General features: G+C 30.8%; 1 protein-coding gene across 1 annotated transcript in view; it reads right to left on the reverse strand.

Annotated features, from left to right (window-relative positions):
• Nucleotides 1–11,362, reverse strand: part of LOC134694385 (techylectin-5A-like) — a 41,745-nt gene extending 30,383 nt beyond the window's left edge. The window contains exons 1-2 of the mRNA XM_063555390.1: nucleotides 11,056–11,362; nucleotides 8,509–8,645 (exon numbers count right to left, since the gene is read on the reverse strand). Coding sequence (XP_063411460.1) covers nucleotides 8,509–8,645; nucleotides 11,056–11,362 — 444 coding nt within the window. The remainder of the gene's footprint in view (nucleotides 1–8,508; nucleotides 8,646–11,055) is intronic.
• Between the last annotated feature and the right edge of the window lie 16,557 nt (nucleotides 11,363–27,919).

Genomic DNA, 27,919 nt, shown 5'->3' on the forward strand with positions numbered 1-27,919 from the left:
AAATCAGTTGTAAATGGTGCAAAAGACATTATATAGCAACATAGTATTTTCCGTGCAACATTACGAAGAGTTAGAAAGACATATTCATATTGCATTAGAGTAAGTGTAAATATAGCGTCAAATTATTGCCGTTATCAGTGAACAAAATACGCTGTGTTGTATGAAGTTTTGTTGGCAAATGAATGCTGTACGACAAAAGGATTAATGGATGGATGTTGGTTTAACATTACCCCTCGTAGATTATATTATACTACTCCCAGACACGTGCAATACACAATTTTACTCGCGACAATGTTTACAAATATTAATGTAATAACAATATCTAGTGAAATAATAATAATAAGCGAACACGATGAGGTAACATCGTGACGATAAATTAATATCTCGACTCCAAAAATGTTTTTCGTTAGTGTCATAAAATTTATATTTATTCTTTAAGTAATTAATGATCATTTTTTAAAAAGTTCAGTGACAAAATATAAGAAAAAGATAGATCGATGGTTTACAATGTGTATTGCGTTTTATGAAATAATGTGGCTCCAATGATCGAAAAGATAGCTTAATTAATAAACAAATATTTTAATGAGAAATCAACACAATTTTGAACTCAATTTTGCCATTAAAGTACGTGTACTAGTTTAGTGACGCATCCACAACTTTTCATAAGGGGGGGGGGGGGGGAGGGGGGTTTCCAACCATGCTTCAGTAATTCCCTATATAGTCAACCAAATTTTTGCCACGAAAAAGGGGGGGCTGGCCCCAAGCCCCCTCCCCCTGGATCCGTCTATGTAGTCATTAACGACACCACTAAGGTACAAGTAAGATATTATTAATAAGTAATTTTTAATTATTACAATTTATATTTGAGTATTACTAAACATTCTTTATTCTTATCCTTTCCTAATATATACAAAAAACAAAAACATAGCAATACAGAAACGCAAATCTATTTTTAGAATATAAAGGTCGAGGCAACTCAGTTCAAGTAAGGACTGTTTGATTCATTCTCTTGTGCACAAAATAAATTTTATCGTATAAAATCACGTGCAAGGTTTTTTAGAAGCAGAGAAATCGTAATAAAATAAAAAAATAAGGTTTTTATCACTGATAAGCAATTTCGTTTCTTTATTTTTATCATGATACATACAATAATCTCATGCATTCAATGAAACCTCCCAAACAACACCAACGGTTGTGTTACGTACCAACCGTACCTGATACGTAGCAAATCTGGAAACCTCTACTAAGACCTATATTAAAGTAACTGATGACATTACCTTACTTTTTTTAACATATGATTTCAATGTATACTGTGATATAAAAACCCTTTTAATTATACATTTGACTATCAAATAAAAAGCTTATATGGGTGAAAAATTGGGTTTTGTAAATACTTTAAATATAAACAAGTTAGTTGTAAGAATTTGGAAAAGGAGTAGTGAATATGAGGCAGGCATTACCTGTAAATGGGGACGAAGTCTGTATGAATTATTTTTTTGTTACTTAAGGAGGCTCGCGGGTATAAAAAAATCGGCAAAAAAATAAACATTTGTTTTTTCATTACAAATTTTATTTATTACACAATTAGCTATTACTTTATAATATGTCACGAAATTCATCAAGAAAAGTCGATTTGGTTTTGCCCCAGATGACTTTTAAAATGTTCGTATAATTGAAAAAGCTCCAAATTATCTCCCTTTTGGTCATTTTTGGACGTTTAAATTGAAATATCTTTTTCAACTTATCGGTGACCTATACTTTTTATTATTGTTTTTTAACAAGCTGTTCATAAACTAAATAATTGTAAAATTTTAGCGATTTCTGTAATTCAGTTTTTTTTTTATTTCGATTTTACCAATATTTCTCCTATTAGTGCAACAAAAAAAAAGACATTAACAAAAATGTATGCTTCTTTCGGAGGCAAATTGTGAGCTTAAATGAACGGTGACCCCATATTTTTATTTTATATTTTCATTAGGTATAAGATAACGTTTTATCATAGAAAAACATAGGAAAATCCTATATTAGAAAAAAAAAGTTGATTTAGACCCGCGAGCCCCCTTAAATATTTGTAAAAAAAAAAAGAAACGGAAATACCGTTACGTTGCCGAGTTCTGTTGTGACGTTATTTAAGTTATGACGTCACATGCAATCTAAACAAAGAAACGCTATCATAAGGGAACGTTTTGTCATACACTGAATTATTAAAAATAAAATTGGTATTGCGGTCCTTCATATTTATGCTAGACTGATAACTATAAATATTTTACTCAAAGATTCATACAAACGAGACCGGAAAAAGGAAGTACATTGTAGATTTCTGCGCAGGTCCGGTTTTCAAACGCACATCAAAAAAATTGAACGATGTTAAGTTCATTAGTACAATGCAAAAATCGGAAAATATTTCCCGAATTTCATTTTTATTGAATTTTCTAGTGTTATTGAGGATTTGTTTATGTGGTACATATTTGTTTTCCGTTAATTTTTTTTTACATAAATAAGACCGTTAGTTTTCTCGCTTAAATTGTTTTACATTGTCTTATCGGGGCTTTTTATAGCTGACTTTATGCGGTATGGGCTTTGCTCATTGTTGAAGGCCGTACGGTGGCTTTGATAGTTGTAAGAATTGGAAAAAGAGTAGTGAAATATTAGTTTTCTTTCATAACATAACTTTATTTCCCTGTTTTAAAATCCAAATAGACAACAGAGAACAAACTATATGTTATTGTAGTATATAAATCATTATTCGAGACTTGTTTTGCCCCTGGCCTTCTTCAGTTTATTTATTATACCTTTTGACAAAAAGTAGACATTTCACTTTATTAATAATTTAGATGTTATAGATGTTGTTTCTTTGTAATCAATACCGATGGCATAATATTACCAAGAAACTAAATCAAATCAACAGCATCTTAATAAGTGTGAAATTTAAAGGTCTACCATGTAATTTAGAAGAATAAAAAAAAACACTTAAGAAAGCCAGTGACCGAAACGTATAAGAAAATGTTTTATATACTATACAGTTTTATTGATATATTTGCTTTGAATGTAATTGTCTCTTTGCTGTCTTTGTTAAAAGAATACTATTGTTAGTTATTAATATTTTAGCTCAAAACATATTTTCAATTAAAAAAATAAATTAACAAATATTGACCAGTCTTTGGAAGAAGCGTATCGATAACAACTTTTCTTATATCACATAGCGATATTGTCTAATATCAATTGTAAATATGCAGACATTCCATATGGAACATGTTGTTTTCGGCAACGAAAAATTGAGAAAATACTAACTTTAAAACATATTCTTCAAATATAAAAAATCAATTGAATCTAAACATACATTCAGAAGTTATTTAGAAGCAAACGTTTACGTCCGTGTAAAATTTCAAGTGCTGTGTTTTTTTTATACACATAAATATACAAATGCTATTAGTTCTAATATCAATGCGATACTTTTAAAAAATCATAGCGGTGTTTTTGTTTTATCAATATAAGTACTGATTAGTATTAATATTTGACTGCTGTACCCATATTTTGCCAATTTTACCCATTTTGTCTGTTTTGTTTACGCATCGTTGTAAATATGACAGAATTTGACTAAACTGTTTAGCGCTATAAAACCAGGTTCAATCCACTTTTTTCAAAATCTTAAGATGCCAGTACCGATGGGGTTTAATAAATAATGTCATAATCAAATAGCTAAGTATCAAAATTATTTATATTCTATTATAAACGGACCGAAATAATATATAGCTGATATGCTAGCAACGCACGCATGGAATACTTTCTTTATAGATAACAATGGAACTTTCTTGTGATGAATTATACTGTCCTCGTTCAGATGGATTCGACAAAATCTGACCAGTACTCTTGAAATTTTTTTTTTAAAATACAAATTAGACCGTTGGTTTTCCTGTTTGAATGGTTTAACACTTGTATTTTTTTTAGTTCCTTTATAGCGTGGTGATTGCTGTGAACCAAGATCCGTGTTTAAGGCCCTACTTTGATCTATAATGTTTTACTTGAAACAAATTATTATACCTTGATGCACCATCTTCTTATATCTATAAATGTTTAAAATTTCTCCTTATAAATATCTGCTTTCCAGTCCTCCAAAATGTCATTTGGGTGCTGAATCTTTCGTACAGTGCAATATGAACTAGCACACTTCTAAAGCTTCAATCGTAACGACAGTTTATAGCTCTTCATCTTTTATATAAGCTTTGGATTTCAAATATTTTGGCCACGAGCATTACTGAAGAGACATGTATTGTCGACATGTGCATCTGGTGCAAGAAAAATTGGTACCGTTAATTGTATTACTATCACTGGGTCGATGCCTCTGCTGGTGGACTATTAGTCCCCGAGGGTATCACCAGCCAGGTAGCCAGTACTTCGGTACTAGCATGAAAATACTGTTTTTTGTGTTATTAAAATTTGCTGTTTCAAAATATTAGAAATTATTATAAATTAAAGAATGTATCTCCCTCATGCAAAGCTCTGATTCTCTTCACGGATTTGGCAACTCTTTTTTGACCTTTTGGATTAGAGCTCTTTATCTTTTATATAAGCTTTGGATTTTAAATATTTTGGCCACGAGCATCACTCAAGAGACATGTATTGTCGAAATGCGCATCTGGTGCACAACAATTGGTACCGTTCATGTATTTATATCGCGACGACTGTGAAGACATTCCGATGTATTGTTGTTACATAGATTTGACCTTAGTTTTTGACTAGTAACCGATCATATAAATACGCGAACATTTTTAGTTCAAAAAAATAATCCGTATCCAGATTTTAGAACCCTTATATGGTTAATATCACTAATCGAGTAAAAAGTCACAGTTTTTGTAAGGAGCTTTATTAACTGAGGAAATAATATTTGTCAATATAATGAACATTTCTTACGTCGAACAGGTAGAATAGTCGGCAATGTACTGTTGTTGGAATTGAATTTTGTGCAGCTATTGTATCTTATACAAACAAGGTGTCCTCCGATTTGCTGTTCAATGTAAAGTTCTTTGAAGCAATAAAAGACTTTTGAGCAGCCAAAAAAACCATTCTTATCAAGAGATGAAATTTTATGTATCCATTTAATCATAATTCTTTTAAAAGACACTCGAAGTAGTACGATATGCATTTAAAGACAATGTGTCGAAAAAAAAGAATTGCCGATTACACCCTCAAAATAAAATTTTTTTTTGTCTTTGTCAGTTGTTAAAATAGTGTAACTTTACAAACTAACTCTCAATACTGAGCTAAAACACAAAAATATTTCTGATGTACAAAATGTAGATCGTTTGACTAACTATACATATTCAAGCACTTCATTTGTTTTTTATTTGCTCGTTTGAATAGAACTGATGTTATTGTTCTGAGATGTTATTTAACTTACCATGTTCAATTTAAGACAAAATCACTGAATTTAACGCTTGTCGATATGATGGCATTTTTTTTTATTTGAAATCATGTCAAGTTTGAACTTGATAAAAGATAGCAAGAGCCTGTTTAAAAAAACGTGTTAAGGATCATGACAGGTCTTAGGATCGTGTCAGGACATTTCTAAGTTTTGTTCTATGTGTCTTTATAAACAATCAATTAAACATACGGAGATTAAAAGGTACATGTACTTACAACGTAATCACTGTGATTCATAATGAAATAATTCATGTAGTTTGTTTGCACGACATGTGGTTTTGAACTCTGATAAGTACAAAACCGTAGCACATGTTTTTCAACTAATTAAAAGTATACTAATGCCGTAAATGGTTGCATAAATTGATTTAAGATCGGTCGAAGGACAGATCATAGGACAGTGACGATTAATTCGCCCAAAGCTAATGAAAGCATTGAAAGATATACAGCAGATATAAAAAAAAAGAAATTATGAGACTTATTATAATATGAATGTGTTTACGAATAAATGATACAATAAGGTCGTGTAAACATGTTTACATTTGGTTTAATGTAATGCACACTAGTTTCACATTAAATGTGTTCACATATATACACCTTGTTTAGCTACCTGTACATAAGTTTTGTTCACTGTTTTAAACTATATGTCATTTAAATGTTCATTACGTTGAACAGAATTCAAATTTTCGAACAACTTTTCTAGCAGTAAGGGAACGACCATTTGACTTAAAAAAAAAAGGGGGGGGGGAGTGATTTTACCACAATTTAATTTTTAAAAATCGGGTCATACAGATGATTAGAATGAACAAATATTCTGAATCCAAAGTTTGCCCATACATTATAGTATACAAATATAGCCTTTGTATGAGGTCGATACCAGGATATATTGACCTGAAAGAAGTATATTGACTGAGGACGAAGTCCGAGGTCGATATACTTCTTTGGGTCGATATATCCTGTATTGACCTCATACAAAGGCTATATTTGTTATATTATTAATTTCCGACCATATTTGTATCAAAATCGTCGTTTAGATTTGTTGGAATTTTATAAATATTACATCAATTTGTCTCCTTGACAATAACAACATATTAGTTGTTATTTAATTTACTTTTTTTTTTACATCTTATGTATATGAAGATGTTTTCCGTCAAATTATTGATCACAGATATCATGTGTTTCAAAACGTTAAACAATATCCTGAAATTCATTACATGACGTCACAAAGTATATCGGTTTTTAGATATTCTAAAAATAACCGTGCGATATGCATTTTGCCGGTCAATATGCTTTTTGCTATACGCCGTTTTCTCTCTACCTTCGAAAATATAGTTTAACATGTGACTATGCCTAAACGAATCAAATTTGTTAAATAATACGAATTAATAATATTGTCAAATATTGAATTGGTACCATAGAAAAAAAAAAAAAACTTTCGCCCGAATAAAAATTCTGACTCAGATGTCTCGATTACGCATTAAAAACGTAGGCTGCATCAGCTTGCTTACAGACCAGACGAAGAAATAGAATTGCGATGTTAAGGATCACTACATTTCTATCTTTTCTGTTTGTTTCAAATGGTATTTTTTTCTCCAAGGATTATTTAGCAAAAGGAGGGGGTTATGTTTTTTTCTAACTGTATTTTAACGGACTTGAGATACTGCACAAACAAACAATTAGCCTCACCCTTTTTCAACAATAAATTTATGAGTGAATCGTTGTTTGAGTAAAAACCAGTGGCAAATATTTCTGTCAGTGTGTACGTCCAGTCGATTCGGGAAGACCTTTTCAAATGAATTAAGTGTTCGGCAATGATGATGGATGAGTCTTGTTTGTCTTGATAAGGGGTTAATAAGGCTACGTAATTTTTTTTATAACAAATAAATATATCAAGTTTAGACAAATATTTCTGCAAAGAACTTTATTAATAAGTGTTATAAGTATCAATTTTATGTAAAAATCGCTTCTTTTTTAAATATACATAAGAGAATTAAAGTTCTGAATGCCTAGTTTAGTGCACACTTAACCTACACAAGGCCTACATCGACTATCGATTGCATGTAGACAAAACATGATTTACACTACATGTAAACATTGAGTTTTATCAATGAGAACGTAATGATGTTTAGTTTATGTGTGAGTTACACTAACACAACACCGAATTTAGGTCAATGTGAACACGGCCTAAGATTGTAACAAACTAGTCTGGAAGAAACATATTTCATTATTGTAACTGATAATTTATGGATATCAGTGACTAAGATTACATTTGTTATTGACCTTTTGTTCGACAGGACCTTATCAAAACCAATACCGACCACGAACAGCCAGGTTAGTTGTAGGCTATGCATATAACGTCACACCAATCAATACAATCATGAACAAAATTAAGATGATCCGAAAAGGTTTCAAAAGAAAAAAAGTTGCAAGATCAATATCGAAAAATTTGGTACACATGTTCTTTATTGCAATCCGATTGACATTTGTCAATATGTGCAAAATGTGAAACCAATTTTGAAAACTATTTGATAATCAAGTGAAACCCTTGATAATTGACTTAAACTAACATTCCTGGGCAATTTAGATCAAATAATTACTTCCCTTGCCACTAACAGGGATGAGTTTCACAAGTGCTAATTGGATATCTATTATTCAACGATACGGTTTCCCTCCCCATAAATCCGTAATTGAGAAATATAAAGCGTCTACGGACGATTTAACATATCTGATATTTTTACATGTCTAAATTCATTAGTCTTCCGACACGCTTCACGTGTATATGTAATTAATAAACAACTGTGAAATGAGGTTTTGCATAATATATATTTGCAATTGTTTTTTTTTTCATTTTAAACTAGTTAAACTGTTAACTAGTGATATATAATTTTACCAGGAATAATGCATTGGAAACATTATTATTTTGGCCTTTGTTTCATCTGTTACGCATGTACATATCATTTGCTGATCACGGCCAAAAGTGCATTGCTTCTGACAAGAGCATTCAGATATAATAAACTTTAGGGAAAATATGGCTTTGAATTTCAACTCGTTTATATAATTTCAAGTTTTGGTCTAATAAATATTATATACCGTCCATCCACCGCCATTAGTATCCATATCACAGTATACATCTATCTTGTTAGTGACATCTGGGTATATTTCAAATACTCCGCTCCTCGTGCAAGGTGGAAGGTCACTGCAGTCTCTTGGTTGAAGGTTACTTTGATCTGCAGAAAGGAATACTATATCAGAGTGGATGAAAAATCATGGTTTTACATTGTAATCCGGATTTGTTACTATCTCAATCGATTGATGATTTTTTGAACAGCGGTATACTACTGTTGCCTTTATCATGACATGTAGGTTGCATCTTGTTTATGCATTTTCCTATGTAACCGGATGTGACATACTATGATTTGATGGTTTTACACCTTATGTGGAAAATTTGTTATAGATCAAGGAAGTACCAACTCGACAGCTTTTGATCATATGATTGGTCTATATGTCCTTTCGTGTGATGTGATAAGGCTTTTGATTTTGCTATTTGATTAGAACTTTCCGTTTGGAATTTTCCTCAGAATTCAGGATTTTTGTGATTTTTTGTTCACCACTGATACTAAAATTACCTATGGACTACTAGTACAACATCATTGGTAGCGACAAAGAGTCAGAAAATGATAAGGACTGTTCTTGAATTTTTCTTCGTCGGGATTAATATTTTTTAATTGTTCTCTGATGTTGCTTTCACAATTGTTAAAAAATTATACATACAGAATGTTGGCTTTACTTTTTAAGATAACAAGTTTTCTTAATAGACTTAAATATATAAATAGTATATTGATAACAGAGCCAAAAAGCAGAAAACGTGTTTTTTTCAATACAAACCAACGTTAAGTTAGCAAGCAATTAAGTAACAGATCTTATAAAAATCATTAAGATCCTTTTATGATTTGCATTTTGTAGACTACGTTAAAAAGACTTGTCGAAAAGACTTCATGTAGTTATTCTTGATGATTTTATTTTCATTAGTCGACATTGACCGACCTACTTTTTGTAACCAATGTAAACAATATGCATATGGGGGCGTCAATAACACAATCTGGCTCACGACTTTAGACATATTTATTTTCACTACATGTTTTTCGTTAAATTAAATGATAAAAACAAAACTTTCATTTAAATGATACAAAAGTTTTTGTAGTTATTATTTATCAGCTGGCAAACTTCATGTATTACATAATTTTGCGTTAACCAACAGATATATTCATGAGCCAGTCCAATTCAATGCTACCAATATATAATTTACGTGTGATCGATATAGATTACGGTTGTGAAAAAATATGTTCCGTGTCTTCAATTTAAAAAAAAATAAATGAAATATATGAACAAAAAACACATGTAAAAGGATTTTACAATTGTATAAATTGGACCGAGTCACTCTTTCTTTAAAACGGCGTTTAATCATATATTGAAAAGAAAAAGTTCGTTGTTCGGATTTGAAATTTGGTTCGATGTTATTTTCTCTTATATTAAACTTTATTTGAAAGATAACTATGTAAGCATTTAGAAACTTAAGTCTCTCTAAAATTATGATGAATAAAACAAAGGTTTTTAAAAGTAGATTTTAAAATTATATATATTTAATATAAGGGATGTCAACGAATACTCGAGTACTCGGGAACTCGATCAGAAGGCCGAGTACTCGAGTACAATTTTAGAACTCGGATACTCGTTTGCCTGTTGTACTTTTTGAGATAATTTTCTTCACATTTCAACCTACTTGAGTTCTGTTGAAATATCTCATTCGTAATAAAATCAATTAAGAAAAAAATACGTTTATCCTGGAACTACTTTTTTGTATAGTAGTACCAGCAACGTGCTTGATGTAATCCATGGAAGTGTCGATCCTTGAACAAACACCGTTAAAAATGCTTCTAATCAGTTGTGTAGGGTTCAGCGCAGGTCACGTTGATTTTGTTCTTGTTTAGAAATATGATCTGTTCAACAATTTCAGACGAAGACTGTTTGATTTTCTTTTTTTTTTGATACAAGAACATGAAGTGCACTTGAAAACATTCCCTCGGGAGGAAAGGCGTTAAACTGATACCTTTGTTTGTTAATCAAGACTTATATGTAAACAGGATTGGTTACAGATGTAAATTTCAATTAATTTAAATAACTTAACTATAATTGTTCAATTTACAATTGAAAGATAGGCGAAAGTACGCGAGCGACATTCTAACCCAAAAGTCGACAATAAACTGACAAGACAATTGTGAAAAATATCAGACAAATGATGGTGCAAAAAACACCTAAAAAAAGTAAAACTGAGCAAGACGAAAAAGTAATTTGCAGTCCAATATTGTTTTTGACACAATAATTGACCAGACGTATTATAAACAAGAATGTGTCCCAAGTACACGGACCGCCCCCCCCCCCCCCCCCCAATCCCACTTTATCATTTTCTATTTTCAGTTGACCGTGACAATGGCATAAAAACTCCAATCTGGATTATCTTGATTAAGTATCCATGTATTACATTTCAGATATTCTAACATCCCTAATAACTGTTAAACACATGTATGCATATATTTGAATAGAGCAACATATCTAACGTTAAAAAAGGCTTTAAAATACCTGGAATCTTCACCATTATGTTTGAATTGTCAGTTGTTTCTGTTTCTGGTTTAGCGCGGGTATCTAAAATGCAACGTCCAGATGCCGTTTCATAGCTTGTAGAACAACACTGTTTTACCATAGAACACACACACGCACATTCAACCGATGATGGTATGATCTCTATAGATAATGTTGTATTACTCGAAATTATTCTTTGATATGTCTGCTTTTCAAATCTGTTTCTGTTGTTATCTGCTGATGCAAACGATATAGAGAGTAACTGTATCACATACAAAATAATATACGCTGTGTAAAATAAACTCATTTTTTTCGTTTTCAATAAACTAAAGAGATGTCAGTGCATGATGTTTTAACACATAGTCGGAGTTTTATCGGTTTTACTTTTTTACCTGCGACTCCGAGCGTTTTGATTAGTAGTACTTTCTTTACATCTCATATTTCAAAATTACCTTTATCGATATTTGAAAATAATCATATTTTTAAATTAGTTTTATTGATATACACTAAGTATATTGGTATAGGTAAACATAAGATTTTACAGACAGAAGAAGAAGTATACCCAACAACACAATTTAATTTTTATTTACCTTTGTACAATATAACGTATGTTTTTTCAAAGTTGATATTTTTTGAAAATGTTCAACATTTCACAGCAGTATAATTACTCTATTATTTTTGTATTTACATTGTATCGTCGATCATTTGTTCCTTCACTGTGTGTTAATTTGTGTTACTACGTTTTTTGATTGGAGTTAATCCTTTCCAATTGAGATATTTTTAGTTTGTCTTTCTACGTTGGGATGTTTCACTATTGTTGCAGATATGGGAAAAGGTTTGTTACCATTTTCACTTTAAATCCCGCTGCAATTGTTTGCACCTGTTCTAAGTCAGGAATCTGATGTTTAGTCGTTTTTTTTATATAGATTAGACCGTTGTCTTTTCCGATTTGAATGGTTTTACACTAGTAATTTGTTGGCTTTTTTATGGCTTGCTGTTCGGTGTGAGCCAAGGCTTTTATAAATTGAGACGTGGATGCACTCACACCACATCTTGCTTTAAATATTATTGGATATAAAACTGAACCTCAAAGACGTGTGTTTTTTTCAATACCTAAATTATACGCGACACTGATGATTTTGAGGTATGTGACAACATTTATAGTTCCAATTCTACTAAACCCTATTTGTGTGGAATACTGAAGAACATGTACATGTAGAAAGTGTAAATGCATATCCTCGCAACCATACTAGAAACACCAATGCGTACTTTACAATGCTGTTGAAATCGATAGGTTTGCATTATGTTCGTTCATAATTCATAAATCTTCATTAAAACATCTGCATATATTGGATGAAAAAAGTATGTCTGTTTTGAATGTTATCAAATTAATACATATGGATGAACTCTTAGTTGACGCATGATCGGCTACACCTTAACTATTGTAATTGAAGAACATTTTATTAAATTACCAACTTGAATATTTATACACAAATATCTACATGTAAGTATTTGGATTTGAAATTATTTCAATTGGAAACACAGCAGAATGAACGTCACATTCGATACCCTTCCCCATCATTTTGAAGACCTGTGTTTTAAATGACAACTTAGAACAGTAATAGAGGCAATGATATAATGGATTATTGTGTTCATTTATCTTTTACTCTATTCTGTCAGGTTATGTTGTCATGTTAATGGTATATGTAGTATTGCCCTAAAGCGCGAGGTTTGACTAGCCAGAAAACCAGGTTCATACCACTATTTTGTCATACATTATTGTTTGTTAGACTAATGAAAAGTATTGATTACTTTAATTTTAGTTAAATTGGTTTCAATATGTTTTACTTCAAATATTCAATATTTTAAAACCATGTCTTATCTATAAGTTACAAAATTCAAACTTTTAAATGAAATAAATCAAGAAAAAAAAAATGTAAAACTTTTAAAACTACCAATCAGGCAAAACAAATATTTCAGTTATATCATTAAAAGAAAATTGTTCATTAAATACATCTTCACATCATACAAGTTTATGACACGGACGTCAGCGTGGGAGAAAAAGCTTTCCAATTTATTCATGAATACTATATAAGTGCAGTCAATTGATTCATACGTTTTGAATACATTTGGAAAAAAAGGTTGAGGAAGTTTTGAGGAAAAATAGAATATATCCCATAGTAAATGAAATGAAACTTAAAAAGACAGGCAAGGTGAGATAACATTAGAATAAGGGAAGAATTCTTTTTAGAATAACAAAAAAATAAAGGCAACATTAGTATACCGATATTCAAAACTCAAAAATCGATGGAAAAAAAAACAAAAATGTGTCATCAACCAAAATCTCGGGAAACGCATTAAATGTAAGAGGAGAATAACGACACAACATGAAAATGAAACACAAACAGAAACGGACTAAACATTAGACAAAATTCGATGATAATAACAAATATTACACAGCTTAACCCGAAATAAAGTTAGTCTACAGTACTATATGTATGATAAGGCCTTTATTTGAAATCTTTAATTGCCTTAGAAAATACATTTAGAATAATTAAATAACAGTTTCTTAATAGAATTAATGCCACAACATGTATGCAAACTATAAGAGGAAGCAAAAAAGAAGACATATTTTAATTAATAGATCTTATTTTCATTACATTGTTGTATCTCTTCATTGTTTTCCATTGTATCATGTTCGCACTCGTGGTTTCCTAGGGTTTGTACCTTCCATTTACATGTACCACGCACCTTGCTGTCCATTTTCACAATGATACGGGTGAAGGTCGTTATCACGATCTCGTCTAGTAAATTTAATTCCATTATTTTCTTAAAAACCTTTATACCCCAGTTCAACTAGGCAACGATCGCACTACCATCTGTGAAAAATGCAAATTTTGATGACCGTAGTACGATCGTGTAGATCGCAGTAAGGTCGTATCACGGTCGTGGTGAGGTCTTCAAGATCGTTATTGAGCGTGGCTAACTTTGAAACATGTTCAAAACAATCGTGGTGCGGTCGTGGTGGAATCTGGTCGTAGTAAAAGCGTAGTGAGAGCGCACTAAGATCGTAGTAAGATCACAAAGGTCGCTGTACCATCGTAGCGAGAGCGTAGCGAACGTGTGATTCTATTCAGAGAAACTGTATTACGATCTCATTGCCACGTTATAACGCCCTCACTACGACCATCACGTTATCACAGCTACCCAACTACGCTTCCACTACGACTATACCACGCTATTCACGATCATAGTACGATTCTAGCACGCCCTTGCCGTCCCTACTAGTAAACAAAAGAAACGACACAAGGCAATACATTAATCATATAAAACAAAATTAGATACAAAAGCTTTGCTCATTGTGGAAAGCCGTAAGGTGACCTATAGTTGTTAATTTCAATGTCACTTCGTCTCTTTGGCAATCATATCACATCTTCTTTTTATATAAATTTGCGTTCATCAGCTTCATGTGAATTTGGTAGAAAGCAATAGTTTGAAGTTGTCTCATTTTCATTCGAACCACATTTCTTTCGTTTTATTCTTTCAAAAACCGGGAATTATAGCTGCAATATACATTGATAAACAAACAACAGCAAAAAGCAGCGTAGTGGCCATTTGAGCTTGTCAACTAATTTTAATTTTGGTAGGAATGGGTTGGGGGGGGGGGGGGGGGGGCGGATGAGGCTTAACTTTTCAACAAGGTTAACAGTCGAGCGGGATAAGTCAAGTGTGGACAATATGTCTGTACTGAAGTCTACCCTTTGGGTTCAAAAAAGGAAATAAGAGTAAATATTGATGAGACAACAACCAAACCACATAGAAAATCAAGACATTAAAAGTTAACAGTCATTTGTTTTTATCAAAGAGAGATCCCTATACACCTTATCAAGGCAAACAAAACCGTCCCATATATAAATAAAGTAAGGAGCTAATTTTATATTACCTGCAATTAAAATTAACACAAAAGGAACATATATTTTGTGTGGTTGAAAAAATTTAACCATACCATTTTTATAATATCAATTCGTGAAAATCAAACCAAGAACATAAAATATAAATCAGTACAAGGAAAATACTTCTCTTTTTATTAATGATAGAGTAGATAATGAACGTTGATGATGCCTTATTTTATGTCCTGACCTGTCCAGAGACAAATTCAAGTTCCAAATGTTATATGATTAAATATATGATTGAAACGGAAATCACCGAAAAAAGTCATTGGATTTATTGCATTAACGATTATTTTATATGATATTGAACTTGCATTCTGTTCAGTACGATTCACCAATAAGAATGAACAAATAATAATTTGATATAAGAAAATCATGTTGGAATCGCTATAATTTAATATGAAACAATACAAGATCAACAGTTTTTATTCTCTTAATATCTATTCTATTGATTTGTGATGCTCCTAAGTCTGAACCACACACATTATTTGCATTGAAAATCGTACTGTTAACGTGTTTGTAAAATACAAACAAAAATGACGAATCCATCTTAGATGACAAAACTTATCCAAATTTAATCCTATGGGAGAAAAAAATAATCCTATAGGACAATGTTAATCATAAGGGAAAACAAAATTATCCTACAGGACAAAATTAATCCTAAGGGAGAGAAATAATCCGGTAGGAGAAAAAAATATCCTATGGAAGAAAAAACATCCCACAGGACAAAATAAATCCCTTAATAGAAAAAATAATCCTAAGGGACATTTGTTTCTGAGAAAAAGTCGTTCATGATAATACTACATTAAAACAAATATTATATCGAATTCAACACTTTTTTTGAAAATACTACAGGATTTTGAATCCCGTAGGATATTAATTGTATCCCATAGGAGATAAATTTTCCTATAGGATAACAAAATCCGATAGGATTTATATATCCCATGGGATATTCAAAATATCCTATGGGATTATGACTTTATCCTCTAGGATTCATAAAATCCTGTAGGATTTTTAAATATTCTATGGGAGAAAAAGATATCCTACAATATAGTGTCACTGTTTTCACTCCAGTTGCCGAACCGGGCGAGCCACACCAACATTTTTTTTTGTATTGTGTTATTTATCTTCAGAGGTACATTATTGCCAAATTCGATGATTCTACGACAAAAAAAGGTGTGGTTCCAATTTGCACTGTATGAAGTGGAAATTAATCCAAGAACATGTTTTACGATAAAATAATAATTAAAGATAGGCATGATGGCAATTTTGCCGAATTTTGGATTTTTTTATCTGTTTCAATAGAAACGTTTCAAAAATATGTGATAGTCAAAATATAAGAAAAATAATAAATGAACTAATGTTTACTGGTTTTATTAATTTAATCAACTGTAGTTTACATTAGAAAATATACTAGAGGAGTTACCCTTTAAGTTTCAAAGAGGAAAACATTTTGAAGTACAAGCATGTTCACAACTCTGTTTGGTATAACTAGCTTTTTAAAAGACTGTCATCAATTGAAAGTATGTGAAAACCAGGTGCTCTGTAGGGGGCAGCTTTATACAACCGCAGTGGTCGGACCCTGAACAATTGGAGCAAATTAAAATTGGTCACAATGTTCAAGCTAAATGCTGTCTGAATCTGGATTGAATTTTTGACAAAATACTTAGTAAAGGTTTTTGTTACAAAATAAATGAGGTCAAAGATCAAAAAAATCTATTGCACAATACTGAAGAAATTTGAAATTTGAAATTTGAAAATTTTTGAAACAACAGAAGTCTCTTAAAAAAATTGTTAACATATCCCCCAACTTATCGAAACCCCTCTTTAAGCAATAACCCTTAAACTCATTCCCATCCTTTCTCTTGTAGTATGGTTCCTTGAAATACAATTACAGACAGATCTATACACTTAAATATTTTTTTTACATAAATAAGGCCGTTAGTTTCATTGTTTGAATTGTTTTACATTGTCTTATCGGGGCCTTTTATAGCTGACTATGCGGTATGGACTTTGCTCATTGTTGAAGGCCATACGGTGACCTATAGATGTAAATGTTTGTGTCATTTTGGTCTTTTGTGGATAATTGTCTCATTGGCAATCATACCACATCTTCTTTTTTATACTTAAACCCAAGTTATTTTTTGGAAACTAGAAACATGCTTCTTTTTTGCCTTTTTTTGGCCCCAAATTCCTACATATGTTGGGCAATTAATCCAAAATTTTATCTCATCATTCCCTTTGTTATATGGAACATTGTGGTACAATTTTAGAGAGTTCCATGCAATTTCACACAAATTTTTGTCTTAAAACTAGAAAATGCTTGTCTTTGGCCCTTAATTTCTAACTTTGAACCCATAACACATTAAGTGAATTCAAACCTTCTACTTGTGGTTTTAAACATTGTGGTACAATATCAAACCAATTGAAATACTCATTCACAAGTTATTATCCTTAAAATATAAATTGCGTGTTTTAGGCCCTTCTTTGGGCCCTTAATTCTTAAACGGTTGGGACCATCATCTCAAAAATCGATCGAGTCCAACCTTCCTTGTTTGATATTGAACCTTCATCAAGATCTATACACTAAACATGAAGTTATTGTCCGGAATAAAAATATACTGTAATCAGTTTTAGTTAAAATATTGAGAATCAAAACTATTACAAATAGTGCATTTTATAGATATTTTGGGAGCATTTTTTTTACTAACTTCCCATTATTTGCCAATCTAATTTTTTTCACTTGTCTTAGAAATGATATGCACTTTTAAAAAAATCCTAAAAGTAAAAAAAAACCCAGTTTTTGAATAATGTTCTTTGCAAAATATAACAAGATAATGTTATTTATCGCTATTTTGTGCATTTTTCCTTTGATCTTTTTTTGTGATAATTTTCATATCATGCTTCTCGCTTGAGATCGAAAAATTATAGCTAGAAACTAAGGAGACCACGTTGCGTTGCTAACGAAATTGACATTGAAATTGACAACGTCGTCATTGGTAAAATAGCGATAAACAGATTATCATTGGTCATCTCAACTCGATTGCTTTCCTCACTTTCGCTGTTCCAGCTCAAGCGAGAAAATCAATCTCGTTGAGATGATCAACGATAATCTATAAATCTCAGAGATATATCAATTATACAGACCTTTAAAAAGTACATATGTCAATCGATATACTCATGTATAATTTAATGTTTGTAGCTCGAATATTCGGTATTTCATGTATAAATTATAGGGTTAACTTTACATATCGATAAAACAATTAAGTTTATTGTCATATGTAAAATGCAAACTAAGTGCGATAAACGTACGCGTCGTATGGAAAAGATAAAAAAAAACACCAATTTATGAAAAGTTACATCTATTTAAAATTCATATAGTGTCTTTTCTAATGTTCATCTAATGACAAGTCAAAATGTTTTTACTTTACACAGTATTTATTATTCTACAAATATCTGTTGCTTTTTCTTTCGCATCTACTGATTTTAAACGAAATGCGTTTGATAAGTAGAAAAATAAAAGAATTATTTCGAGTAACACAACAGTTTCGATAGACATCGCGATATCATCAGTTGAATGCGCATGTATGTGTGCCTTAGTTCAGCAGTGCTGTTCTACAACCTATGAAACGACATCTGGACGCTGCATTTTAGATACACGGAGTACACCAGAAACAGAGACAACTGACAATTCAATCATAATGGTGAAGATTCCAGGTATTTCAAAGATTTTTTTAAATACTTTTAACATTTCGAAATGGTCAATCTTCCTCAGAATCAGGTAGTGGTGAAACATGACAAACAAAATTCCATTTAGATTTCATTATCTAAATTAAATATGTATTATGGTGCAAAAGATAACATTCTTTTCTTTTTCTTGTTCTGGTAACTCAATGTATCATTTAGTTAAAATGCACTTTAACTTACCAAATAAGTGATGATAACTCCCAAAACGCTATCATTCTTAGAAAAAGCTATTGAGAGATATCTCGATTTACCAGAAACTCAAAATCGAAAGATACCATTTTGCACTCAGAAGCTGAGTAACTTCAAAATATAATGGTACGTTCGTACGTTTTTTTACCCAGGTCTGATTTGAATTTCTTCTTAATTGCCAAATACTGACAAAAAATGGCACTTTAAGAACGTTCGCTGATTATGTTTAATTCAACTTTTTGTTAGGTATTCGGGTTATTTTAATATTTATCATGGAATAACATTAAAAAAAATCCTAGCTAATCTCTACATTTTTGATACTTTCGTAACATTGTGTTTTATTAGCCATTTTTGTCATAGATTTATTTGTCATAGGTTTATTTGTCATAGGTGTATTTGTTATAAGTGTATTTAACATAGGTTAAATTGTCATAGGTTTATTTGTCATAGATTTATTTGTCATAGGTGTATTTGTCATAGGTTTATTTGTCATAGGTTTATTTGTCATAGGTTAGATTGTCATAGGTTTATTTGTCATAGGTTTATTTGTCATAGGTTAAATTGTCATAGGTTTATTTGTCATAGATTTATTTGTCATAGGTGTATTTGTACAATATACAATATAATATACAATATGCTTGATTTAGAAAAAAAAATCCGTCATATTGACATGTGAAACAAGAGGTATAGGTTTGTCATATATTGAATTGTTATAGGTGTATTTGTCATAGGTTCATTTGTCATAAGTGTATTTGTTATAGGTATATTTGTCATAGGTTTATATGTCATTAGTGTATTTTTCATAGATGTATTTGTCATAGGTATATTTTTCATATGTGTATTTGTCATAGATGTATTTTTCATATGTGTATTTGTCATAAGTTTATATGTCATATGTGTATTTGTAATAGATATTTTTGTCATGGGTTTTGTAAGAGAAGAATAATCAATGCTTAATGTATAAAGGTTCTACAGAATCCTATTCTGTTGAATTTACGATGGTTTGTCTCACAAAAAAAAAGAAACGAATCTTTCAATCTTTTTATCTTTTTACGTCCGTTATATAATTGCATTACAACTTTCATAATCGATGCCATATGTCCATCGTTTGTTACTTTGACCCTTTGACATGTTTAAGTGAAAAAAAAATTCCAAATGATGACAGTCCAAGAAAAAATATCCTATACGAAAAGGATAATCATATTAATAGATGTCATAGTTCATGGGTTTTTTTTGGTTTTTTTTCAATTGTATGTATTTGACGTCTCTTGTTATCTTTACAGATTCAATTGTTAACGTTCAACTCAGAGATTGCAGTGACCTACCACTTTCCGCGAAGAGTGGAGTATTTGAAATACACCCGGATGTCACTAACAAGATATATGTATACTGTGACATGGACACTAATGGCGGTGGATGGACGGTATATTTTGATAAACAATCTTTAAATCATGCTTCAATCGCATTGGGAATAGATCCTGAGTCAATGTATCGTTTTCAAGTCTTCACTCCATCTAAGGTCATGTTCTAGTAATTACTGTATCACAACAGCCAATGAAATACCAGCCATGGACTTTAAAGACATTTAAAGGCATTTATCACAAAAGACCTATGGAATTCCTGAAGGTCTCTAAAAAGATAATGAAAGGGGAATTGCAATATTCTTGTTATCTAATCATGGTGACAGGTTATGTTTTTAGTCAGATTGATTATCAATAATTTTAATTTAAAATTGTACATGGTGCAGCAAAAGCTGTTAAGATATTAAAAGGATGAAAAAATACCCAAACCGAATGCAAATTTTGTTCAATGAAAATTGATTGTTCAAAAAAACTAAATAATAACGAAAGTTTTGAAATTCATGTTATTCATACATGAAATGTTCTGTTTTCGTTTTTTTAGATAGTTCAGCGACGGTTTGACGATTCTGAAGATTTCTACAGATACTGGAATGATTACAAGAATGGTTTTGGAAGTGTTTCTAAAAACCACTGGCTTGGTGAGTATCAGTATTGAATGATTCCAAAATAAAACCCCTAGAAAATACATAGTAGACAATTACAGTTCAAGAATCAAAATAAACTTGCAATCCAAGTGCCAAAAAACATTATATATATATATCCTCTATTCTGTAAACCCAAATGGCACCACACTCTCATGTATAACAGATGGAGACCAATAGAGTAACCATAAATAATGTTTTTTTCTTTTTATCTTAAATTCAATATACTAAGTAACTGTATTGCTACAATTATATATCTTAAATCATAAGGTATGGCATCATTGCCATGTATATTCAACACTATGCATATAGAACATAAATAAGAAGAAAGAGTAAAATAGCAATGAGGCAACTCTCCATCCAAGTCCCGGCAATAAAATATTTAAATTATGTAGACATTTATAGGTCAAAGTACGGCTTTTAACACAGAACAGAGGCTTAAACTATACAGGGCCCGAAAACGTATACTTATATCACTACAAACCATTAAAGTCTGAAATGGCCTATATCTGTACTCGACTGTACTGATTATTACTCGACCCCAGTCTGAACCGTTCTAAGTCAGGAATCTGATGTACAGTAGTTGTCGTTTGTTTATGTAATATATACGTGTTTCTCGTTTCTCGTTTTGTTTATATAGATTAGACCGTTGGTTTTCCCGTTTGAATGGTTTTACACTTAGTCTAGTAATTTTGGGGCCCTTTATAGCTTGTTGTTCGGTGTGAGCCAAGGCTCCGTGTTGAAGGCCGTACTTTAACCTATAATGGTTTAATTTTTAAATTGTTATTTGGATGGAGAGTTGTCTCATTGGCACTCACACCACATCTTCCTATATCTATTGACTGTACTAAATCGTACTTGACCATAATCTTTGCCGTTGAAAATAGTCTGAACTATTACTTGACCAGTCTTAAACAGTCTTAACCAATTCTCGGCATGTACTCGACCTATTTTCCCAGTCTAAACCATACTTTACCAAAGGTCTGAACAGTACTCGACCAGTCTGAACCATACTAGACCAAAACAAATCTACTTTTTTAACTGTTAAAATAAAGTTATTTTTTAACTGACATATATAACAACAGCCAACAAAATTTATATATTTTTTAACCTTATATAAGAAACATATCTGTGATTATATTTAGGATGAAAAAAAAAAATATATATAACTTATATATAAAAAGGATAAAATAAAATGAATAAATAAATTTGTTCTTCTGATTAGTGGTGAATTATGAAGAATAACCTCTGCTTGGGGACAAACTCATAAATAAGATCACACCTGGTAAGAGGTATTTTAAATTCTAAATAACTTTGATTCAAAATTGCAAAATCCTGTTTAAGTTAAATAACAAGGCCTTTCGAATATACATGTATGTACTAGATAAGTAATACACGAATTTAAGAAAATAGGCCTTTCTGTTAACCTGTAAAACACACATGTACTAGGTAATTAGAACATATTAAAGTGCTTTATATATGTCATCTTAATTTGACAAAAAAAAAGACTTAAATTAATTGAAATAAATTTTTACCGTTACTTTGAAATACATTTTCTTTTTTAAAATGGTTATCAAGGATTGCTACGGAAATTCTATTACCATGATTACATTAAATTCTTGGTTTAATAAAACAAAACAATTAAGCTCTTATTTTATAAAAAAATATTAAGGTTGTTTTATATTCTATTTTATATATATATATTAATAAAAAAAAACATTCACTGCATTATCAATTAAACTCAACTAAATCTATACTAGGCTTAAGTTAATGGTGAAAATAGTCCAGTTACCATAAAATACTTCCGAAATATTCATAAAATTTTGAATAAATATTGAATATATTAGTCATTTGTTAGTCACATTTTCATTTTTTTTTATTTAATTGTTCACCTTGTTTTATTTATATTTTAAAAGTTGATTTATATTATTATGTAAGTGTTGATTAATATTGTGTTGAAGTTATATTATGATTGATTATTGTGAAATTGTAATTTCAATACAGTATTGAATACATTTTTAATAATTTTCTAATTTCACTTTTATTAAAAAAAAATCCTAAATTGATAAAATTCAGTTGATAGATACAAAGAATAGGCCTAAGTTGGTTATTACTTGGTGAATATGTTTCGATACTAGAACCATGGAATAGCAAATAGTACTTTTTTCCTCGACTGCACCTTAACTTGAATGGCGAAACGTTGAACGAGTTTGAAACAACCTGGTGGGCGTGAAAAATATTTCAAGACTTTGAATAAAAAAGAAGAATGACAATTCATGATCATTTAGGTTAAAAAAAGTCAGAATAAACTGATTGAATATAAGGCAATACCGATTAATCATCATTAGGGTGGGAAATAAAAAGGCAAGACAGATACATGTATGATTCGATTAAAGGCAAAATTAAACAACAAAAAAAAGAAACAAAAATGTCTTACTTGCACTGATGTTTTCTTGCTAATTTCATTATCTTGATAATATTTTTTTCAGGTAACGACAATTTGAATATATTAACCACATCAAGAAACTATGTCGTGAGATTTGAAATGCTTGACTTCGATAACAATACTGCTTACGCAGAGTATCAATCATTTAAAGTCGACAACGAGGCTTCACGATACAGGGTTACATTTACTGGATACACGGGCACTGCTGGTAAATGTTAGTTATTTTGTTATCATTTAATTTAGGATGTAACGCGTCTTCTGATTGTTATTTTGTTTATCAGCTCATAGACATAATTAGGTCCTGTGACCGTGATGTCATCAACTTTTTTCATGGTTTTCTCCGGTTTAAAATGGAATTTAGAATTAAATTATAAGAAATGACTGCAATATTTCTTCTTTCTTTTCGAATTAACAGACAGAAACAATATTACAGTCATTTCTTAAATAGGGAAAACGATGGAAACTATCACTTCCAATAATTTGTATATTTTACAAACGTGAACACTACATTTCAAAAATGAAACATCCCATGACTAGATAAGCATGCAAATGAAACATAAATCGTCAATATTGAAAAATATTTCAGAACGTGTTTCTTGTTTTCATGATGAACCGGTTAACCCAGCTGTATTTAAGTTGAAGTTTTTATCTGCAGAAATTTACAAATGCTTGATTATATGATCCTATTTGCATATATTTCAGTTGGTATTTATCGTGACATTCTGCTAATTGCTGGTACGACACGAGTTTTAAATAATCTTGCATTTTACAATTTTCCAATCATGATACTGTTTAGAATATTAAAAGGTCTTGGTGAAGATGGTGAACAATACTATATTTACATCTGCGAAGTATTTAGTTAAAGTGAAATAACGAACTAAATCGTCAATTTTTATCAGCTTACAATTTTTTATAATATTTATATTTTACAATCTTATACCGATTATGTTCACTATATACTTTTTTCCTGAGCTGTTAGGTGTACGTGTACTTAATAATGATGACCGCTTTTCAAAGCCTGATCATTGATTTTACAAAGAACCATGACAATCATTTTCACATTGTTATTTAAAATTTATCAGTTTTATACCCAACAGTTTTCAGACGACAAATAGATTTTCCTCGAATCATCAATCGGTCGCAGTGATGATTTACCATTGATCTGAAATTTAGTCATTTACTTATTTTGTTACCATTGCAGATATATCTTTCGTGATTAAATAATTTGTTTGCGTAATTTTAGGTAATGGATTTGAAGTAAATAATGGAATGAAATTTACTACAAGAGATCGTGACAACGACCTTCACCCGTATCATTGTGGTTTGGGACAGCAGGGTGCGTGGTGGTACAATAAATGCGGAATAACTAGTTTAAATGGCAGGTACGAACCTGAGGGAACCGCAGGTGCAAAGATGATACAATGGAAAACATGGAGAAATACCACAATGAGAGCTACCGCAATTAAAATAAAACCTATGAATTAAAACATATCTTATGTGTTTGCCTCCTCTTTTAGTTTGCATGAATATTGTAGCATTAATTCTGTTTCAAGAAACTATATTGTTTAATGACGTTAACTGTATTTTATTAATAGAACTAAATATTTCAAATACGGCATAATCAGAGTACTGTTTACCTACTTTTTAGTGGATACTTTATTTCGGGTTAAACTATGTGGTGTTTTATTGTCATTCTAAAAATGACTGTATCCTTATTTCAATGTTTCTTAACTTGCTTGTCTTTTTAAATTTTATCTAATTCAATAGTTAGTAAACCCCATGGGATATATACTATAATTTTGTTCTATTTTCCCTTTTAACCTCTTTAAGCTGTCTTTTTTCCAATGTATAAAAAACGTGTGAATAATTTGACTGCACACATCTCGTTTTCATAAATAAATTGGAAATCCTTTTCTCCCATGCCTATGTCCGTATCGTAAACATGTATGATATACAGATGTATCTGATAGCTCTGTTACACTGCTGATATACTTTAACAGACTTTGCCACATTTTCGAGGTAAACAATTCACGAATATGGAAACCAACATATATCAATGTCTGATGATTCAGCAAGTAAAACATCTTTTTTTTGAATCCAGTAAAATTTTCCATCCACCATTTTCTACATTTAAAAATGTCTGTACCAAGTCAGGAATATGGCAGTTGTTGTTAATTAGTTTGATGTGTTTTATTATTTGATTTTGCCATTTGAATAGGGACAATCCGTTTTGAATATTCGGCAGAGCTCATTACTTGTGATTTTACTTTTTAATGTCCAAAGGTTGACGTGTTTAATTCGAGGTATTTAACTTAATAATCACAAACGATTATGCTCAGTCAATTTTTATAGCAAGTCCTGGTTTTAATATATAATAAAACTATAAAGACTTACAATTAAATGTTTAAAGAACTTAAACTAAACTTACAAATGCTAAAAAAAAAATCATATAATTTTCATTCAATTTTATTTAAATATTTATTGTTTAAGAAATGAATGCACATAGATGTTTTGCTTGACAGATTGTTGTAATTGAACCGTTTGCAATTATTTTAGTTTTCTTTATATTCGAAAAGTTTGCATTTAAAACATTCAGATGTAAACCTCAAGCGTTAGACCAAACAGAGTGTCAGTAGTTTAGCATATGCACCTGAATAATACAGATATTATTTTTGTAAATTTTTCGGCAGTTTGAATTTGAATTCATTTCCAGTTAGATATTTATCTGTGATTTATTGTTTATTCTTTAGTTTTTTATGTTGTGTAATGTGTACTATTGTTTTTCTGTTTGTCTTTTCATTTTTAGCTATGGCGTTGTCAGTTTGTTTTAGATTTACGAGTTTGACTGTCCCTTTGGTATCTTTCGTCCCTCTTTTAATTGTAATAGACATTCTTATCGGGGTCTTTTATAGCTGACTATGCGGTATGGGCTTTGATCATTGTTGAAGGCCGTAAGGTGACCTATAGTTGTTAATGTTTGTGTCATTTTGGTCTTTTGTGGATAGTTGTCTCATTGTCAATCATACCACATCTTCTTTTTTATATGTTAGATTAATAACTTTTGTTGACGATTGAGAGTCTACAATCATAACATTTTAATTAAGGACCATCTCAAAAGAGTAGAACTAATTAATGATTTACTCGGTACAATTAAATTTTAACATTTTTATACAGACGCGGATCCATCCATTTGGAAGAGGCGGGAGTCCAACACCCGGGACACCAAAGACAAAAGGGGGGGAGGGGTTCAACTTCCAGGATCACGCCCTTGAATCCATCAATCCTACCTCACTTTTACAATAACATTTTGCAGTTCTGAGAACGTCATGATCTTAGCCTTGAAATATTTGGAACTTGCCTTCTTACAAATCGGTAATTTGTAACAAAAAAAACCCGCATTTTTTGGTAGTTATATAGTTTGGCTTTGTACTTAATGCTATTCGGGTTATTCGATTTCATTTTGTTGTTTGGTGTTTTTTCATTCACTTTGTCACATAATACTATAGAACCGGTGTTGTGAGAGATGTTTTCTTCATTGAATTCACCGTAAAATAACGTTCTTGTCCTTGAAAGGCTGACGACTAGAATCGATATAAAACATGTTTTACAGAGAAAGGACACGGATTTCAACTTTAGAGAATCTTTTTATATTAACGGATAATATATATGCTAACCGCTATACAATTATGACAACTTAATGTCGAACATGATATTTGCAGACTTAAATGTTCAATAAATCATAGTATTAAACTTTGCGCTGGTAGAAAGAGGCTTTCCTTTGCTGAAAGTTATGTAACCTTTACTTTACAATGCTTCATTTGACATTTATAACATAATGCGTTATGTTATCGATAGAAATTCAAAACGTTTTTTGAGACGACCCCTTTAAAATGTTTATCGTCTGGCGACTCTCGTTTATTGTTGGTCAACCATAATCATTTATCTAACACGTCTATAAGACAAGCGAAAACAATAACAACCATTCAGAGAATACTAAACAACTATAAACATAAATCATGATCCCAAAAGAACGCAATCATGTTTATCACCATATTGTAATTTGTTTATCATGAAATTAATGAAGTTTTACCAAAATGAAAATTAAATTACTACAAGTATTTGTTTCAATTTATTTTTACTTGTAACTATTCATTTTGTATTTTTTCTTTTACATTGAAAAGTTAGAATTTTGTAACTTATCGGTAAATCATGGTTTTTAAATTATAAGATTTGAATATGTTGAATTAAATAACCTAAATTTTATGATACTCAATACTTTTCGTGAATGAAGTTTCATCAGTTTGAAAAAAACCCATATTGTTTTCGTTTAATAAAATTACGGAAAATAGTTTTTCACATAGTTATTTGTAACTGTTTTGTAATTTTTTTTATTTCATTAAACATTTTGATTTTTTAACTTTTAAGTATGCTATGGTTTTAAGTATTAAAATTAAAACATATTCAAACAATTACAGTCAATCTATAATTTTAATGATTGAAGTTTTACAAACCTATGTATTGTTCTCTTTT

This window comes from Mytilus trossulus, chromosome 13 (genome assembly GCF_036588685.1).
Source record: "Mytilus trossulus isolate FHL-02 chromosome 13, PNRI_Mtr1.1.1.hap1, whole genome shotgun sequence".
In the NCBI taxonomy this organism is placed as follows: Eukaryota; Metazoa; Mollusca; class Bivalvia; order Mytilida; family Mytilidae; genus Mytilus; species Mytilus trossulus.